This window comes from Lynx rufus, unplaced genomic scaffold (genome assembly GCF_022079265.1).
Source record: "Lynx rufus isolate CCGP_SWC_20201006 ecotype Redwood Valley unplaced genomic scaffold, mLynRuf1.p SCAF_7, whole genome shotgun sequence".
NCBI classification, from domain to species: Eukaryota; Metazoa; Chordata; class Mammalia; order Carnivora; family Felidae; genus Lynx; species Lynx rufus.
In genome coordinates this window covers 45,275,647-45,296,744 of record NW_025814889.1, presented here as the reverse complement: position 1 = coordinate 45,296,744, position 21,098 = coordinate 45,275,647, and the positions used below count along the sequence as shown (strand labels likewise).

At 42.2% G+C, this 21,098-nt stretch overlaps 1 protein-coding gene across 1 annotated transcript in view; it reads left to right on the top strand.

The window, feature by feature from the left end:
• Positions 1-21,098, top strand: part of STYK1 (serine/threonine/tyrosine kinase 1) — a 45,456-nt gene that overhangs the window by 20,875 nt on the left and 3,483 nt on the right. Inside the window, exons 2-9 of the mRNA XM_047066675.1 lie at positions 7,817-7,961; positions 8,638-8,772; positions 11,175-11,441; positions 12,223-12,404; positions 14,973-15,056; positions 17,403-17,611; positions 19,411-19,451; positions 20,072-20,168. Coding sequence (XP_046922631.1) covers positions 7,916-7,961; positions 8,638-8,772; positions 11,175-11,441; positions 12,223-12,404; positions 14,973-15,056; positions 17,403-17,611; positions 19,411-19,451; positions 20,072-20,168 — 1,061 coding nt within the window. The 5' untranslated portion in view covers positions 7,817-7,915. The remainder of the gene's footprint in view (positions 1-7,816; positions 7,962-8,637; positions 8,773-11,174; positions 11,442-12,222; positions 12,405-14,972; positions 15,057-17,402; positions 17,612-19,410; positions 19,452-20,071; positions 20,169-21,098) is intronic.

Genomic DNA, 21,098 nt, shown 5'->3' with positions numbered 1-21,098 from the left:
CAGAAGGTTAGAATGACTTATACACAGTCTGGAAGAATGTTGGACCTGAGATCCAAATAGAAGTCTGACTCCAAATCTCCTTCTCTTGCCACTTCCCCGGAGGAAAGTACAGGCAGGGCAGGGATAGGAAGGAAGCTTGTGAGCTTCTGGGGCTGCTGGGATATGGGTAGAAAGAGGCAGATCTGCAGGACCTTCAGAATTTGAGAGGCAAGGTCGTCTCACTGGTTGAGGGGACTTGCTCATTGCCCTGCCCCCTTTACTGGTGTGACTCATTCCTTGCTGCTGTCTGTGGTTCTTCACTGCCCTCAGGAGAGAAACAGGTGTCCCACTCCCTGAACTAGGAAGGGAAGGCATGGCAAAGTCAGGTGTCCTGCCTCTGGACGCTTGATGGATCACCTATCAAACCGGAACTGGCACCTCTGTTATCATAACACCAGCTCAGTGCTGATTCCATCTTTCCCAGCTTCCAGACTGCTCAGCTCTGAGGCACACGGAGCCACTCTTAAGGAGGGACTCTGCTGTTTGCTCCTTGCTGCGCAGAATGAGGTTCCCGGGGGCATCGTTTTCATCTTACCAGGCGTTTGTGGTTGTGTACCTGGGATTACCTTCTCTGTGCAGGATCTTTACAGGGACCCGCCCTGTGTGACACAGCACTTCACACATTTCCTGCTTGTGACATCCCCTGTCCATTGTCTCTCTGCCTGCCCGGGTCCGGGACTCATTTATCAGAGTATGAGACAGCGTGTGTACGTGTGTGTGCGCGCGTGTGCACGTATGTGTGTTCTCGCCATCTTTCGCAGAATGCCTGCCTTCTGTCCCTTTTCAGTGTGGCTCTCCCGTCTGCCAAAGGGCAATGTGCTAGAATGGGCGGGAAGAGTGGTAGAACAGGGTGGAGCGCCTCACTTACAGGGGAAACTGCTAAGACTTCTCAAGTTCCAGAAGTCCCCCCACTGCCCCTGAATGAAAAGTCTAGCAGAATGAATAGCAGAGAGGGGGACTGACCTTTGGAAATGCACTGTGACTGACCACAGCAGCGGCGAAGTGTTTGAGAGAAGCCCCAGGGAGGCGTCTCCTCTGGCGTGTCCAACGGGTAGGAGAAAGGAGACGCAGATAGAAAAGAGGCGATTCTGCGTTTAGAGGGGGGTGGTAGTTGTGTGTCCTTGGCTTTTCCCTTGTTGAGAACCTTTTTTCGGGGCGCTTGGGTGCCTCAGTCAGTTAAACGACTGACTTCGACTCAGGTCATCTTCTTTGGGTCAGTGGGTTCGAGCCCCACATTGGGCTCTGTGCTGACGGCTCAGAGCCTGGAGCCTGCTTCGGATTCTGTGTCTTCCTCTCTCTGCCTCTCTCTCTCTCTCTCTCTCAAAAATGAATAAACACTGAAAAAAAAATTAAAAAAAAGAGAACCCTTATTCTGGGCTGGGGAAACAATCAGCGAGATAATGTCTAATTTGGGATATATCATTTCTGGGTTTTTGAGGTTAGCCTGTGGTAGATGGAGAATTACGGAATCGAGAAGGTGAAAAACAGAATGATAATTATAATACAAATAAAATGTATTGAATTTGGGTGACACCTCAAAGGACCTAAAATTAATCTCTGCAATCATATTAAAAACCTCATGGGGTGGGTAGTATTACTGCGATTCTTACTTAGATGTTAAGGGGCCTGTCTGTCTTGCAATCACAGTACTCCTCTCCAAAGCAAATTTTTTGGGAGCTTCCAGGATACAAATTAGGCTTCTTCATCTCTACTGGGTTGTACACGTGTTTTACGAATTCCTGCAGACACGTTAAAATAAGAAGGAAGACTGGGACGCCTGGGTGGCTCAGTCAGGTGAGCATCTGACTTCGGTTCAGGTCATGATCTCACATCGGCCCACATCAGGCTTACTGCTGTCAGCTCAGAGCCCACCTCGGATACTCTGTCCCTCTTTCAGTCCCTCCCCTGCTTGAGCTCTCTCAAAAATAAATAAAACATTAAAAAAAAATAAGGAAGAAAAGCTGATAACACTCAGTCTCCTTATTACAAGACCTTTGTTTAAATAAGGTCAGGTTTCCCAAGCACCATGGGAGCCTCTCTTCTAATGGTTTCAAAGTGCATTTCAAGCCCTGGGTCTCCAGGAAGGTGGGGGAGGGAGAGGGGGAGGATCAGAACAATCACAATCCTTCAGTATCTGAGGAGAACAGGAGGACAAGGGATTCCCTCTGGGTGACCTGCCCTCCTCTCGGCCTCATCCACCCTAGGAGATATCACCCGGCACAAGGCAAGTTGTCTACACTAGTCAAATCCTCTGGATCGAAAGAGGCTCACCTCTCCAGCGTGCCTTTGCCTGTACTCCTTGTCCTTGGCAAGTGTGCTTCAGGAGAAAGGCGGGGCCTTGGGCGTTGCATGGTGCTCCCAATTCTCAGGCCAGTGCCCTGTCTCCTGGGAGTTCTAGCTCCTTCTGGACCTTCATGCTCACAGTGAGAGATCGCCAGTCCTGGAAACTAGACCCTTTCCCTCAAAAAGGGATTTAGGATGGAGATCAAATCCAGGAAAATGAACAAAGAAAATGATCCAAGATTCCATAATCTGGGGAGTACTGGGGGAAAGTTTCTGATTCTACCTTTATCTTCTGGGTACAGTTTGAAGACAGACACGCAGTCATTGTCTGTGGCCCTCTAAGACCTTGGAGCACACACTTAACAGGCAGATTCTCCTCCCTTGGGCTTTCCAAATTCTGTTGCATTTGTTGGTGAAGTTTGGTTTCTGCATTATGGTTTCTATGATTCTTTTGGATTCGGACATAATTTCTTCTTCCATGTGAGTGACAAGTACAGATGTGCAGTAAAGTGGTTTAAGGAATATTGGGTTTGTAATTAAAAGACTGGGGCATGACACCTTGCTGTGGCATTTGCTTGCTTTTTTTTTTTTTTTTAACCTGGGCTTATTCAGAATTGAATCTTTTTGAATGTTTTAATGTTTATTCATTTTTGAGAGAGACGGAGACAGAGTGTGTGCGGGGAAGGGGCCGAGAGAGAGGGTGACTCCACGCTCTGAGAATCGGAAGCAGGCTCCAGGCTCTGAGCTGTCAGTCAGCACAGAGCCCAACGTGGGGCCCAAATTTGTGAACTGCGAGATTATGGCCTGAGCCAAAGTCAGACACTTAATCAGCTGGACCATCCAGGTGCCCCCCAAATTTAATCTTTTCGGACCTCAGTTTCCCCGTTGTGTGAAAGTGCCTAGCATCACACCTGGCACATTATAGTTGCTCGACATATGTTTATTGGAGCTGAAAATAGGAAGGACGGCTTGCTGTTCAGAATGTTAAAGACTAATTTTGGAATCCTGTAGATAGATCTGAGCAATTCTTTTCGATCTCATTTCCAATTTAACACGTTCATTCCATTAAATGGTGTTTTGTTTTGTTTGTTTTGCTAGGACATCTCATGGATGAGGAAGAAGGGGGAGGGGAAGAGGGGAGTGAGCTGGAAGGCAACTGCCTCAGTCTGGGGGCTGCTACCTCTGTATGTTTTACTCTCCTCACCCAAAGCCTTTGGGTCCTCTGCCCCAAGGTCCATAGCTATTAGTAACTCCCTTACCCAGTGTGGCATTCATCTGGGTGGGTGGGTCACTTGTCTTTATAAAAACAACATGGCTGGCAGATCCATTTGTGTTGATACACAGGTGGTAAGGTTGAGGGTGGAGGCTGGTGTAACGTTTAACCATATTTTACGGGAATGGGACCAGATGTTATACGGAGATCAGTCAAGTGATTTCTCACAACACTTAGGCAGTTGGAGTGCGGGAGAATGGATCTAATTTTGAAAGTTCTGTTTGTACCCATTCATCAACCGATGGGCATTTAGGTTCTTTCCATGTTTGGCTATTGTTGAAAGTGCTGCTGTAGACATTGGGGTGCAAGTGTGGTTTATACACACAATGGAATACTACTTGGCAATGAGAAAGAATGAAATCTGGCCTTTTGTAGCAACGTGGATGGAACTGGAGAGTGTTATGCTAAGTGAAATAAGTCAGACAGAGAAAGACAGATACCATATGTTTTCACTCATATGTGCATCCTGAGAAACTTAACAGAAGACCATGGGGGAGGGCGAGGAAAAAAAGTTAGAGAGGGAGGGAGCCAAACCATAAAAGACTCTTAAAAACTGAGAATAAACTGAAGGTTGATGGGGGTTGGGAGGGAGGGAAAAGTGGGTGATGGGCATTGAGGAGGGCACCTGTTGGGATGAGCACTGGGTGTTGTATGGAAACCAAGCTGCCAATAAGTTTCATATTAAAAAAATAAATAAATAAAATAATAATCATAAAAAAATAAAGTTCTATTTGTAGATGTATTTTGGTAAGATGAGCTTCTTCTGGACACCCATGAGTAAATTGCTGATCATATCTGGGAGACTATTGTGCTCACTGAACAGAAGTGTGGCTCGTGGGGGTTGCATTATTCTTGGAAATAGAACTGTCTTTGTGTGTAATGAAACAGACACAGGGGACGTGACGTTATGCTTGCATTGTGCCTATGCGTAAGGGTTTGGAGAGTTTACGTTAAATAGTTAGCTTAATTTCAGTTATAGTCATTTGACTCCAGACTCCAGTTCATGCGGGGCTTGAACTCACGAACTGTGAGATCATGGCCTGAGCCGAAACCAAGAGTTGGACACTTAACTGATTAAGCCACCCAGGCGCCCCTTGAAGATTTAATTTTTAAGTAATCTCTACACCCAGCATGGGGCTTGAACTCACAACCCCAAGATTAGGAGTCGCACACTCTACCGACTGAGTCAGCCAGGCGCCCCTATGTATTTTTTCTTAACACAGTCAGAAAATGGTCTAGATATAATAGAGGGGGATAGAGTATTTGTCATATTGTACAGAAATGTTGGTCAAGAACATTCTTCTAATACATAGGTTAGAAGCTAACCAATAGGAAAAGTCGTCCTAGAAGGTTTGGGCACCAAGGCATGTGTTTTCTCACGTTGACACACTGGGCAGGCAGAGTCGTGTGGTAATTGAATATAAACTGCAGAGAAGAGAGTGATGTAGACAGGAATATTGTCGCTATGGGCAAATATGAGCATCTTCTGATATAAATGCTTTGGTGGGCTCTAAGTGGTAAGGTAAGTGTAGGCTTCCATGCATATGTGGGTAGGTATGCTTGGGTGTGCATACCTTAAAAATTCTAGACTCATGTGGTATGTTCCATAGGTCTCTAGCCAAACTGTAATAATTGGAAAGAGCTTATTGTACAAACACGTGGAAAACTATCTACTGAGTGGGCTTCACCATAGCTCTATACATTTGTTTCCTTGCTCCAGCATCTGATCACATTGGGCTTCTAGTTGTTAATAAACCTAGCTTCTTTAAAGTATCCATGCACAGGGGCGCCTGGGTGGCTCAGTCGGTCAAGTGGCCGACTTCGGTCAAGATCAGGTCATGATCTCACGGTCCGTGAGTTCGAGCCCCACGTCGGGCTCTGTGCGGACAGCTCAGAGCCTGGATCCTGTTTCGGATTCTGTGTCTCCCTCTCTCCGACCCTCCCCCGTTCATGCTCTGTCTCTCTCTGTCTCAAAAATAAATAAATGTTAAGAACATTTTTTTAAAGTATCCATGCGCAAATAAAATTACACACAAATGAACCTTGTTCAGGAAATGTAATAGAAGGTCATATTGTATCCAAATGACCACACTGTGCCCTGTAATAAGTGTGATACCTAGGTGCCAGGGTCTAGGCGTGGATTTGAGTCATTGGGTGTGGGTATGTTTGACCACGTGTCTGTAGTTGAGTCTGGCCCACCATGAGCAGTTCTAAGTGAGGATACATGTGCACACAGGCCTTTACATTTCTTCCTTCAGTATGTATTAGTGGGTGCGTGGTTTGGCTTCTGGGCAGAGCTCGCAAGTCGGGGCTGGCTGCTGACTGACTTTTTCTTACTGGTACTGTGGTTAAGAGAGATTATGTTCACAGAACATTCCCCAGAGAGCCAAACTCGTTTAACTGGCTGCTCCCTGGATGAACACAATTACATCTGATAATGCCCTGAAAGGGAAGTAAGAGGAAAGGAAAACAAGAATGAGAATGGCAGTGAGAAATTTTCAAACGGCTTTTGAATTCACCTGACTGAGCCAGTGTTTTATTATTTAAGATCTCCTTCTCCACCTTCTCGAGGCTCTCTGATTCTGGCCCCATCCCAGGGCTTTTCCTTCCATGGGGTCTTGTGGAGTTGTGGAAACGTTCTCAACCACCTTTCACCTTGCCTTTTTGGCTTATAACCAAATGAGATGGATGTTGTTGTCTTATAATTCATTGACTGCATAGATCCCTTTTTAGGTACAAGCCCACAGATAAGCAGGTGCCTCTCCTCTGTGCTATTTTCTTCCTGGCTACTCCTCTGTTTGCACGGGCTTTTGTCAACAAACCACACACCTGTCTTTCTTCTGGGTGGTAAGAAAACTGTTTAACTCTCATCTCCCCATAAAGAAGAGTGAAAAGGGGGTGTGGCTGGAACTGGAAGGTCTCTTTGTATGTGTTTCTGGCACTAAGTGACTCTGCCTCCGTAAGTCACATTGTGGTTATTAGGACCAACAATAAAGCACAACAGACAATGTAGTAAAAGACCACCTAATATGGTGAATAGCACATATGTACAATATAGTATAATATTATATAAGCTACAGCTCTGATTCGTAAAGTTCTACCTCGTTATCAAATCACTGCAAAACTAGATCATAAACTTAGGATCACCTAGACAGTGAAAAAAAAACAAAAAAACAAAAAAACACCACTGTTTTTTTTCCAGGTCAGTCAGCATTGACTAGAACCAGGGAAGACTCTTGTTAACCAAGGGCAAAATAAGGTTTGTAGATGGATATGAAAGAGTGGTAACCACCAGTTCTCTTCAGAAAGAAAGAACCAAGTTTTTGGACGTGTAATTTCAAATATATGCTGATGATATAGAATTAAAAGTGATGTACATAAAGCATCTGTGGCCCAATAAGCAAGAAACTAAGAACTACCATTTACTTGGAGGAGAATTGGGACTGGGATAAATGGAGAATGATGGGGTGGGGAAAGAAGATGGCTTGGTTGCAATAATCCCTTTAATCTATCTACTTGTTAGAATGAATGCCTGTGTCTGTCTATATATAATGGGCAGGGGAAGGTCCAATTAAAAAATAAGTAATACCCAGAAAAAAATTAAACCTGCTTAGGATTTTTAAAAAAATGTTCATTTATTTATTTTGAGAGAGAGAGAAAGAGAGAGTGGGGCGGGGGAGAGAGAGAGAGAGAAGAGAAGAGAAAAGAGAAGAGAAGGGAAGGGAAGAGAAGAGAATCCCAAGCAGGCTTTGCACTGTCAGCACAGAGCCTAACGTAGGGCTCCATCCCACAAACTGTGAGATCATGACCTGAGCCAAAATCAAGAGCTGGATGCTTAACCAACTGAGCCAGCCAGGAACCCCAAACCTGCTTAGGATCATAGGGTAGGTAGATCATTCCCATATTGCCTGTGGACCACAATTGCTCAGACAGGTACTATGGACTCAAGCATTGGAGCAGCGGTCTTGGGTAGAAGGGAAGCCTTTGAAATAATTTGAGAAATAATGGCATGAAAGGATGAAGCCAGATCAGGGCTATACTTCCTCTATAATAGAAAAAAGGAAAAATGCCAGGAAAAAATAAAGTTCTTCACACTTGAGTATCAGGCAGATGGATAAGATGAATGGATGACTCAGAAAGTTCCAGGTAGTCATGTACTTAATACCTAATGATCTATAGAGGTGTCTTAAAACTGTCTATGCTCCATTTAATGTTTTTTAGAACAACTCAGTCCTTGGGAATTCTTCTCAGTGGTGCCCTGTGCATTCTCTAAGGGCCAAGCATAGAAGTGGACAGCTGTGTGGCTGAGATGAGAGGGTCATGACACGAATGCTATTGGAATGCAGTCTCAGTGACAAGCTGTGTGGTAAGGACAAACACCACAGATGCCTATCTTCTGATTCTAGGATGACAGAGACTAAGGTCTGCACAGATTCTAGAAGGAGGATGAGATGACTTCTAGTAGAAATGAAGATGGTGTTGATAAAGGAATGGGCACACAGGAGGTCATTTTCTTTTTTATTTAATGCTTATTTATTTATTTTGAAAGAGAGAGAGAGAGAGAGAGTGCTCGAGCTGGGGAGGAGCAGAGAGAGAGGGAGAGAGAGAATCCCAAGCAGGCTCTGCACTGTCAGCACACAGCCTGATGCAGGGCTCAGTCCCATGAATCATGAGATCATGACCTGAGCCAGAATCAAGATTTGGATACTTAACTGATTGAGCCACCCAGGTGCCCAGGTCATTGTCTTTGAAGAGGGTGGGCAAGTGCCAGAGATCCAGATGTTGCATCCTTAACCCCAGCAGGAAAAATGGAAGATGAGGCACAGAGCACACTTGATAGGCTGAGAAGCAGGGACACTGGGGTCTCTGATTAGAGAGCTGCTCCCTGTAGTGGTTCCACTGTATGCAAGTAGAGGGGAAGAAGGAAGAGATGATCGTTTCATGTATGAGGAGCTGAGAACAGGTGGACAGGGGAAGTTGAGTGAATATCAGATTGGGGTTCTTTTTCAATCTCTTCTTTTCCTGCTTGATTTCCTACCCAGTTGTCCGGGAGCAGCAGTATGAGATCATCATCATCCCAACCATTCTGGTGGCCACTTTCCTCATCCTTCTTGCGGTCATCCTGTGGCTTTTTATCAGAGGGCAAAGAGCTCAACAACAGTCTCCTGGACTCCGAGGTAAAACTCAAAGTGGGGCTGGGGAGAGGCTCAAGGAAGATGGAGATTACAGAAAGTAAGACCCAAGTGTCAGTGAGCCCACGTCTATAAGGTGAGGTCCCTGCTGTGGGAGAGGAGGTCTGGGGCCCCTCTTGTGGAGTTGAATGGAGGTGAGCTCTTCTCTAGGAAGTCATGAGTAGCAACTCATTATGTGCTTGGTAGTTGAAACTACAATAGGCAAGAGAAGCTTCATGTGGCCTGTTTCTGTCTTCTTTTCCTACTGCACTATCAACTATTTGGCCATGTGAGTGTCTACATATTGGGAAGGAAGATTAGTAGGTAAAGCCCAAGGCCTTGTTACCAGCCTTGAAGGATGACATTTTACTCTGTAATACATCCCAGCCCTGCTCTGTGCTCCTGGACTCTGTGATGAAGAGGGGTAGCCTTCATAGCAGTCTCTGAAGTGTTAAGTAGGAGATGATGTCCTGTCCTGAAGCACATAATGCAAGAGATTTAGCTCACATGAAACTAAGGGTGAAAAGAAGGAAAAAAATTCCTGACAGTGATCAGAAACTGTATAGTGGCTGCTCCTCAATCCCTCTCTACATTTTATCCCCACTGTCTTTGAATTCACTTACAGAAAAACTTCTCAAAGGAGTTGTCTAAACTCATTCTTATGACTTCTACTTGTCACATTCTCCGAAGCTTTTATCCCCACCACTCCGCCAAAACAATTATTTCCAAGATCACCACTGACAGCTATATTGAGTCCTCATCTTGGCCTGTCAAAAGCATTTGACACAGTTTTGTACCTCCTCCTTCTCGAAACACTTCATTTTTCCTTTTAAATCTACAGTCACTTCCTAAACGATCTCATTTTCAGTCTTATGGATTCAAACACTTTCTCTGATCTGAGTCTAGTCCCCCTTGAACTCCAGATTCCTATATTAAACCACCAATTTTGTAGTTTGGATCCGATGCACATCTTTGTAATATGCCCAGAACAAAGGCCCTGCAATTCCCTCACAAATGTCTTCCCCCAATCGTCTTTTCTACTAGTAAATGGCAAGCCCTGTCTTCTATGTGTTCAGTCTAAAATCTTGAAGATTTCCTTGACTCGTCTCTCTCTTGCATTCCATGTCCAATCTGTTAGCAAATCCTGTCAACTCTATCTTCAGAATAAACCGAGGCAGCTCTCACCTCTCGTAGATCCTTGTAATACATGCCTAACTGGATTCTCTACTACCACTATCCCTTTATGGTCTGTTCTCCACAGGACAGCAGAATTATTCTTTTAAGGCCTAAGTCAGTCCTGGCCATTCTCTCCTTGAAACAAAATAGAATGTTTTTTCTTTTTAGAATTAGAAAAGCCAAAATTCTTTCAATAACCTTCCATGACTTGGGCACTCTCTGGCCTTGTCTCATATAATTCTCCAGTTATCCCATATGGTTCCAGCTGTACTAACTTCATTTCTCTTCCTTAAATATGTCAGGCATGCTTCTTTCCTGATGCCTTTGCTCTTACTGTTCCCTCTGTCTAGAATATCCTTCCCAATACAAGTATGGTTTGCTCTTTAGTTGCTTCCAGGCGTTTCTCAAATGTCATCTTATCAGAAATCCCTTTCCTGACCTTCAAATGTAAAATAGCATCATTGGTGTTTCTGATTCTGCTATTTTCCTTCATAACACTCATCACCTGGTTTGTTATTATCTGCTTCCTTTCTCCTACCATTAGAGGGTAATCGTAAGAATCTGGACTTTGCCTATTTGCAACACCTAGAACAATGCCTGGCACACGACATGTGATATTTGTCAAATAGATGGAATGAATGAATGGAGATTTAATGAGAAGAATGAATTTCTCATTTCCAATGGAGAAAAGTTGACTAAGAAAAGGGGAAAATACCAGAAGATTTTTTTTTTGACTGAGGCTATAGGAAATATGCAATAATTAACTTTGGGAACATCTTAAGGGAGGAAGAATAACGATGGCTTGGAGTTGAGGAGTTATCCATACCATCCTCTCCACCTTTAAAAGCCATTTGATCGACTTAATCAATAGCCCCTACTGGTAGCTACCGCTACCTTTAAGTACCTGGAGGTAGAGTACCTATTCAGGAACTTCCTTAATTGTCTCCATACTATACTTATACTGAACTATAATCCCGAGAGAGACAGAAAGGAAATGTCATTGCCACTTTCCAGAGATCCATCTTGAGTTATCTTAGAAGTAATGGGGTTATTATAAATATTCTAGAAAGGTTGGTATTGATGCTGGTTCACAGAGAAGACTCAGAAGTTATCCTCACATTGGGCAGAGAGAAAATTGCTAAAGGGACTTCCTTGCCAGTTTGTTCCAGGTTCTGGTCTCCTGGAGTCCCTGGGGTAGGGAACCAGTGGTTGGTATCATCTTTTCGTTCTAGGCATTGCCCCTGTGCCTCCATCTAGGGGCTTAAGCTTGGAGGCAGCAGGTCATGGAGGAAGCGTGTTTGTGCCACTTAAAGAGACATCGGTGGAAAGCCTCCTACAAACCATGACTCATGCTCTGGCTAAGCTGCAAGTGCCCCGGGAGCAATTCTGTGATTCTCTGGAGCAGATCCACAGTGGTAGTTATGGAGCCATCTATCGAACCAAGATGTACACTGGGGACCCTGCTAAGCCAAAGAGTGTTGTCATCAAGGCTTTGAAAGGTAAAAGGAGAAGTGTTTGACTTCCTTTCCCCTTTTTCACGTTTCCACTGCGAGCCCTCAACAGCGAATGCTGACAAGCTTGCTGACATGAAGACTAATCAACAGATAGCTGGGATCACCATTGTGTGCAGAATAAGAAGGGAATAGAAAGTGAAAACTTGAGGCCAAAATGTTTTCTTTAGGGACCTTCCCTAGCTCAAGCTTGCCTATTGAGGCTGCTAGAAGTCAGTTTTTCATATGGATATTACTTGCATGAGGATTTTGAAGTTGTTCCTTCTTTTTATGCACTATCACTTTCCCTAATACTGTTTTCTTCCCTTCCTTCTTCCTCCCTCCCTCCTTTCCTTCCTTCTCCCTCCCTCCTTTCCTTCCTCCTCCCTTCCTTCCTTCCTTCCTTCCTTTCTTCCTCCCTCCCTCTTTCCCTTTTTTTTTTCTTTCATATGGGCCAGTAATAGGGGATAGATACAACAGAACAAGGATAGGATAAACAAGAATACTAATCAAAAGGCCTAGGCAGTGATCATATTTGAATGTGAACACTTGTCTATTTAGGCAAATGAAAGCCTATCCAGTTCTAAAACCTATGATTCTATGTTAGCTTTGACAAAAAAGCAGTGACATTGAGGATTATCTTCTAATTAGTTCCCTTTCTATTTACTTTTTGTCTATACTTACTCTCCTTTGGAGCTTTGCCATCTGAGGTTGCTTCCTCCCTCATACCTCCCATTTTATTGGTAATGTTCTGATTGCTTACTTCCCATTGCTCTCCTGTCCTCCACAGAACCAGTTGGGCTCTATGAGGTGCAGGATTTCTTAGGACGAATCCAATTCTATCAGTATTTGGGGAAGCACAAGAACCTGGTACAGCTGGAAGGCTGCTGCACAGAAGGGCTGCCGCTCTATATGGTGTTGGAGGATGTGGCCCAAGGAGACCTGCTCAGCTTTCTCTGGACCTGCCGGCGGGTAAGCGGTAGCGTAGAGGTGTTAGGAAGGAAAGGCTTGACTTGGCTGATTAGCTGTTCACATGTCAATTAGCTTGGCAAATGACGAAGCAGAGAGACATTATAGTAACATAACAGAATGACTGAGTATCACCATCCAATAGAACTTTTTATGATGATAGAAATGTTCTATATCTGCTCTGTCCAAAATGGTAGCCATTAATCACATGCGGCTATGGAGCACTTGCAATGTGGCTGATGTGACTGAGAAACTGAATTGCTAATTTTATGTAATTTTAAGTAATAAACTTTTAAATAGCCACATGTGGCTAATGGCTACCAGATTGGGCAGTGCAGATTAGAATATGAACTCTACGCTTTGCATCGTACTAGCTGTGTGACTTTGGGCAGGCCACCTCTCTGAGCCTGAATTTTCTGAATCTGTAAAATGGGGATAAAAATAAATTATTATGAAAATTAACAGAAATTATGCATGTAAAAACTCTTGTTAGTACTGCTTGTAATTTTGTTGCTGTTAGTCTTAAGTGTGTCTTCTATTCCGTAACATTGCTCTAGTATGCCAGGGTGGATGAGGCGAAATCAGCTTGAAAGTTTTTGTACTTTAAATTCTTATTAAAAAAAATTTAAATGTTCAGAAATTTCCAGACTAAAATGCAAGTTCTCTTCCTAACAATTTTCCTACTTCTCTATATATTCGTCTTTCTGAAGTGCTGCATTTTCCTAGTTAGTTCCTCACTTACCAATGGACAAGTTCAATATTAATCAAGCCTCCTCAATAGACTGATTATTTTACTACTAATTGTGTATGATAAAGGGATCCTGTTTTCATCCAAACGAGGTACAAACAGGATGATGTGCAAGTCTTTAGGCGTTTAAATCTTTTTAAGAGGTTATCCATCTGTAACTTGTTCTCTGCTCTAACCTCACTAGTTTCTATTTTCAAAACAATTATGCTTCTCTATTTTAGACCATTGGAACATGCTTTCCTCATTACACCAAACTTCTCCCTTCTCTTTTTTGCATAGTCATTGTCCACTCATCCTTCAGATCTTTTCTTGTCGCCATCATGTGCTATTTTCCATGACTTTCATGGTGCATATATTTATGCATGATTATTTGATTATGATTCACACGTGTTTGTCACATTGTAAGATCCGGAAGGCAGCAGATATGTTTATTTTGCTCCTTCTTGTGTTCTGAGGTCCTAAGATGGAACATGGCACATATTAGGCATTCAATGATGATGTGTTGGATTAATGTGCTTAATTTTCGCTCTCTCTGACACACACACACACACACACACACACACACACACACACAAACTATCCCAGGAAAATTGTTGCTTTATCCAGGGGATAGTCTTATATATATTTGTACTTCTTACCTGCTATTCTATTCTTCCTTCATTCTGTGATTCATCTACATTCTGTATTGTTTTTCCAGGCCAGTAAATCATTGTACTTCTCTGCATATCTGAGAATCTCTGATATTAGCCTCTCCTTGAATCTTAGTCCCTATGTTTTTGTATCTTTTCTTTTGCCTTGATACTTGCATTTAAGAACTCTGCTTATTAAATTCAACACCCCCAAAATAAATAATCCAGTAAGAAATGGGCAGAAGACACAAACAGACATTTTTCCAAAGACATAGTAATGGCTAACAGACACATGAAAAGATGCCCAACACCACTCATCAACAGGAAAATACAAATAAAAGAAGCCCATGAGATACCACCTCATGCCTGTCAGAGTGACTAAAATTAACAACACAGGAAACAACAGATGTTGGCAAGGATGTGGAGAAAGGGGAACTCTCTTACACTGTTGGTGGGAATGCAAACTAATGCAGCCACTCTGGAAAACAGTGTGGAGGTTCCTCAAAAAGTTAAAACTAGAACTACCCTACAATCCAGCCATTGCACTACTAGGTATTTACCCAAAGGATACAAAAATACTGATTCAAAGGGGCATATGCACCCCAATGTTTAGAGTAGCACTATCAACAATAGCCAAACTATGGAGAGAGGCCAAATGTCCATTGACTGGTGAATGGATAAAGAAGATGTGGTGTGTACAAATAAATATTACTCAGTCATCAAAAGGAATGAAATCTTGCCACTTGCAATGATGTGGATGGAGCTTGAGCATATTATGCTAAATGAAATAAGTCAGTCGGAGAAAGACAAATACCATATGATTTCACTCATATGTGGAATTTAAGAAACAAAACAGATGAACATAGGGGAAGGGGGAAAAAAGAGAGGGAAGCAAACCATAAAAGCTTCTTAACTATAGAGAACAAACTGAGGGTTGCTGTGGTGGGCGGTGGGGGGGGCACGATGGGCTTAATGGGTATTAAGGAGGGCACTTGTGATGAGCACTGGTGTAATATGTGGGTGATGAATCACTGAATTCTGTACCTGAAACCAATATTGCCCTATGTGTTAACCAACTAGACTTTAAATAAAAACTTAAAAAAAGAGAATATCTCTGCCTCTCTTTTTTTTTTTTTTTTCAAATCTGTTCACGTCATTCTGATATATATAATGCTTTTATCTTTGTCTGTTTAGGATGTGATGACCATGGATGGCCTTCTCTATGATCTCACAGAAAAACAAGTATATCACATCGGAAGGCAGGTCCTCCAGGCTTTGGTAAGGCTGGGCAAAATGACCACAGATAGTATGGATGTTTCTTGTTAGCCTGGTATTTGAAATCATATTTCTAATATTTATATTTCCAAATGGGGTATACATTATAGAGAAAATCAAATGGAAGTTAGGGGGCAGAAACCTAAGCACTGATAAATTGTTTTCGCTTCTTTCTTTATGAAATTATTTAGATAATATACTACAAGATGGTAATTCTGGGAAGAAAGTAGTCAACTTAGGGTTTGTAGAAGGAACAGGACAGGTTTTAAAAGGTTTCTCAGTCTTGGGGCACCTGGGTAGCTCAGTTGGTTGAATGTCCTACTTTGGCTCGGGTCGTGATCTCGCGGTTGGTGGGTCTGAGCCCCGCATCGGGTTCTGTGCTGACAGCTCAGAGCCTGGAGACTGCTTGGGATTCTGTGTGTGGGTCTCTCTCTCTGCCCCTCCCCCGCTCATGCTCTGTCTCTGTGTCTCAAAAATAAAATAGGGTTTCTCAATCTTAAAGCTCAAAACTCAGGGCCAAGAGTTAGATGCTTTATACTCTTACTTTCTCATATATACTAACATGAAGAGATATAAAATGGCAAATAATGAGCAAGTTGGGAGGAGACACAGGAGGAGAAACCAAATGGGTGAAAGGCTGCAGAGCCACAAGGAAGTGTACAATTTTGTACCTGAAAAACAAGAAAGACTAGTTCAGGACACGTTTGGTTGGAGACTTGTTTTGATACCAAATGTGATAGGAAATATATAAACTTCAAAAAGAACAAGGAATAGTGGGAGAGAAGATATCAGAAGGGGCAACAGTGAGATCATTCCTTCATTTTAAACCAACTTAGATAAAGAGGTAAGAGAAATAAAGCAAGATTAAAGAGAAAAAAAAATGTACCTTTGTCAGGATTAACCAGGAAATTTAGATGACAATTTCTATGAAGTTATTTAGATAATAGTGTTTAACATTAGCATTTGGTATAGAAAATCAGGGTCTGTGAGGCTACTAGTTTAAGTGTTTGGTATATCTTGCCTCCTTGAGATGTGAAATGTACCAGGGATATAAATGGAATCTGGGAAAGCTTAGAAAAGAAGGAGTGAGGTGCGAAAGAGCAGTAGTATATATGTATAAATGAATATTGTCTACAGCGTTTGGAAGGCCTAATTGGTATGTCCCCTTGATAAAGTCTGGGTGTCAGAATACAGCCTACCTTGTATTCTGAGCCACAACTGTGGTGGTGCCCCACAGGGATGCGTTGACCAGGTTACCAGGTTCAAGATTACCAGTTACAAGGCAATATCATACTATCTTTTTTCTTAATTTTAACAACCACAAAGTCACGACATTTCGTTAATTCTTTAATAATTTCTTTGCTTTAAAACTTCGCCTCACGGGGACAGAAAACTGCCAGTCACTGGTTCCTCCATCATCAAGGACTGGAAATGACCATCTTACCCTCTCACTTTCTTTTTTTTTTTTTAATGTCATTCTTGTTTAGCAGTCATAGACCTCAATCTCTAGCTCTTTGGTCATGTATAGATTTTCAGCTTCTTATCCCTTGAATAGCCTGATGTTGGGGGGAAAGGATTGCAGCAAATCAGCATCATCCAGATGCAATGGTTTTTAAATGCTTTGTTGGCTGTGCTAGAATCATTGTGACACTTCATAAAAATAAAGATTACCAGGTTCCTCTTCCTAGATTTTGGTTAAGTACAGCTGGTGTGGAAAGTGTATGTTTTTCAAAAGCTCTCAGGCAATTAATTCTTATCTGCAGCCTGGCTTGAGAATTATTAGTAGAATTTGTGGTACTTCCTATGAATTAGAATACCTCGTTCTGGTTACTACCACTCAAAACGGTGTGGCTTTACGTAATCATTTAGATTTATCGCAAAGATATTTCCCTAACTCACCTTAGTTATTTTAGGGACAAAATGAGATGATATAAAGCTCTGTGTAAATTCATTACTATGGCACTCAATTTCACTGTGTATATATTACCTTGTTTGGGTGATTGCTGCTAGAAACTTGAAACCGGCTTCCTTTTCTGATAGCTAGCTGGGTCCTATCTGAGAGGAATGTAAAATCAGGCAGGAGTTAGAGCTTGACTCAGAGCGGGTGATCATACTTTCCAAACCTTATTAAAGCTATCCGGATTATTTGTTCAGTTTGGTAATCCTAAACACAGTGCAAAAATGTGCGATTCATTAGAGTGCCTTGGAAGTGATATGTCGTTATCAGTGAGGCTTGTTCAGAGTTGAAAATGTCCTTGTCTTTTTGAGGATTCCTAGGACTGTTTCTCCTTGTCTGTGACTCGAGCCATGACCTCAGACAGCTGATCCGTCTTTATCTTATGCTGACAGGAATTTCTCCAGGATAAGCATCTGTTCCATGGGGATGTGGCAGCCAGGAATATCCTGATCCAATGTGATCTTACTGCTAAGCTCTGTGGATTGGGCCTGGCTTACGAAGTCCATGCCCGAGGGGCCATCCCAGCTACTTACCCCATACCTCTCAAGTGGCTCGCCCCAGAACGGCTTCTGCTGAGACCAGCTGGCATCAGAGGAGATGTGTACGGTTTGTTCCTGCCCTTTGGACTTCTTCCCTTCTTTTTTCTCTATTTATTTTGGGGAGATAGAGAGAGAGAGAGATTGAGCGTGATGGGGTGAGGGGCAGAGAGAGAGGGAGAGAGAATCCCAAGCGGTCTCCCTGCTGTCAGTGCAGAGCCTGATGCAGGGCCTGATCTCTCTAACCGTGAGATCATGACCGGAGCTGAAATCAAGTCAGAGCCACCCAGGTGTCCCAGACTTCTTCCCTTCTTGACCTAGGTGTCCTCCAGTCCCTGACCATGACTGTGTCTATTGTCAGTTATGTCTACATGTGAAATCTCTATTTAGAAGTCAGACAGACTCTCAAGGGGAAATGTGTGTTTTGTGACAGAGCTCATATTGGGCATCTGGCTACAGTCCTTTTTAGTGTCTTTTAAAGTATGACTCCTGTATTAGATTAGCAGCCATAATTAGGAAAGAGAAAAGAAAAATGAAAAGATTATTCATACCAATATCCAAGGATTTAATCTAGTAGAGTCCCCTTTATCTGAAGGTGGTAGGTCCGCTTAATCAAAATCTGTTAAACTAGTAATTATTAAAATAAAAAGATATATACATACTTCAAATAATTTATTTTGGCTTAAAACATATAAATATGTGTGTATTGATTGGTCTTTTAGGGGAGGGCCAAGGCTTTTTCTATGAGGATGGACCTCCTAAATGAAGTTATACATTGTATTTCTTGTGTAAAAACACGCATAATACATTGTTCTTGAGTTTTTGCGTGAGATGACTCTGAGTGAGAAACTTGAAAAAAATTGTGAAGCAATTTGACTGCAGACACTGATTATTATTTTTTCCAATTTTCTACTGTTGGCTCTCCCACACAATTGGACAACACTTTCTTTTTAGCAGCTTATTTTTATAGAATACTTTCAAAGCATCCAACCTAGTTTTCAGGAGCTAATGCATTTTTTTTGCATTGATATTTAATTGATTACATAATTACATTGATACATACGATGGCATAAACAGTATTGTAAAGAATCATGATTGGTTTTTGGTAACCAGATAATTCAGCAGCTTGGAGAAGCACAGAGAGGTAATATAGAATATCTTACTAGCCTGAATGTGGTGAGCAGCAGAAAAAATGTAGAGCCTCAGTTAATATGGTGAGTCAATCAAAAGACTTCCACTGCTGCTTCACTCACATCTGCTTTTCAATAGGGGTCTGGGAGTAATAAGTTTAACTGGGAAATATTGCTTGTTTAATGATGATGTTATAGAATAGTGAAATATACATCTCTCAAATCATATTGCTCTGGCAAATATCTATTCCCATCATGTGTAACGCTTGCTCTGTTAATGTGTTTCCTAGGTTTGGGCAGTTAGAGCTATTGAGGAAATAGTAGATAAATGATTAAAGCCTCACTGGGATTTGTGCTAAGAATCAAGGTTAGAATTTCAGCAGGAAGAAATGGAAAGGATGAAAGGATGCACAGGGTCATTTCTTTTTGTTTGCGTAGATGTGTTTGTGTGTTTCCATAAATACACACACAGTGTAGCAAATAATAATAAACATCCATTAATGTGAAATGTAGAAGAAAGGAGACATAAAGGCAGTCCACAAAGAGATTAGACTTGAAGGGGATTGAGCAGCAGTGCTTTCTAATTACTTTGCTTATGTTATCAGACGCCCTTAATTTCCCCTTCATTGTCTTCTTTATAGGGTTCTTATTTGAAGACCTCTGAGAGTTGAAATGAGCTCTCTTTAGGAAAGGCAGAAATAGAAACTAAGTAAATGGCTTTGTTTCTTTCACAGCTGGTCCTTTGGGATCCTGCTTTATGAGATGGTGACTCTAGGTAAGGAGGGTCCCTAAAGTAGTATATACCTGGATGCAAATATCCAAGTATGTTTATTTGAGTGGGGGGTGACATATTCTATGAGGAGAGGTTTCCCTACAATCTCAGGTTTGAACTGGGCTGACATGAAATCCCCCTCATCCTTTTAGTTTTTTGTTTTTTTGTTTTTTTTTTTTTTTGCTTTCTTTTCCTTAACACTTTACCAATTCCAAAGCACATTTTAAAGTCCAAAGAATAATTCCAAGGGTGATTTTGTATAAACATAAATGTATTGTCCTGAGATGTATTAATCCATTTGATTGAGAAAATGCAGTATTTTCCCGTGCTTGGGGAGTAGAGGGCACGTCTCATTTCTCACTTTGCTTTGTTACTTTTGTAAAGGCTCAACATTATCCTAAATTTTCAGGTTTTTTCCTCCCAAACACCTTTTATACCCCCCAGACTCTCTAAGCTATGTCCTGACTTGATCACCAGGGAACACTTATATTGTCTCTAGTATTTTCCCCTTGGCTCCACCTTTTGCAGGCAATTAGCCCCGGTGCATGAAGAGTCATGTTATAGTTGGTATTCTAGAGGACCTAAGGTCCCCTTGCTGCTCTCCTTTTTTTCCATGCCAACAGGGGCACCGCCATATCCTGAAGTTCCTCCAACCAGCATCCTGCAGCATCTCCAAAGAAGGAAAATTATGAAGAAACCAAGTAGTTGCACGCATACCATGTAAGTGGCTTTTAGGACCTACTCTCCTCTCATTACAATGCCTTTTTGATCCCCATCGATCTTGCCCTTCTTTTTTTTTTTTTTAATTTTTTTTTTCAACGTTTATTTATTTTTGGGACAGAGAGAGACAGAGCATAAACGGGGGAGGGGCAGAGAGAGAGGGAGACACAGAATCAGAAACAGGCTCCAGGCTCTGAGCCGTCAGCCCAGAGCCCGACGCGGGGCTCGAACTCACGGACTGCGAGATCGTGACCTGGCTGAAGTCGGACGCTTAACCGACTGCGCCACCCAGGCGCCCCCGATCTTGCCCTTCTAAAGTGGCTCAGATGATCCCTATCTGTCCTTTATGTGCTAATATACAGCCTTAGACATACCTATGCGGTAAAATACATCTGCTCATATATCATATATATTTACATATGTGTATATGTGTGTGTGTATCTGTGTACACACACACACAATGTTGAAGCAACTACTGAGAACTATATGAGGGTTCTAAGCAGATAAAGTTCAGCTCTTTCAGAACCTTCTAAAATAGGTAAGGAGGGGACCAAATCCAACACAAATATAGTAGTGTTTTGTCTGTCTAAATGTATCAGTCAGAGACTACCAGCCTCAGTTCTAATATGGCTGCCATAAAATCCATTCCCCTAGAGTTACTCACTGGCTCTCATTACCATTTAACTTTTAAAAACTATGGACTATCTATTTTTTTCCAATTCTGATCAAATTAGAAGTCAACCAGAAGAAGGAGGGTAGGAAGAAATTAGAAAGATGGGAGGAATAGCCAATAATGTCAGCAGAAAGGGACAGCTGGTGAGCCAACGCAGAGGCAGAAAATGGAAAAATTAAAAATTACACACAGAGTTTCAAAACCAATGAAGTACAAAAAGGGCTTGTTAAAGAATATAAGGAAAGGTTAAAATATTT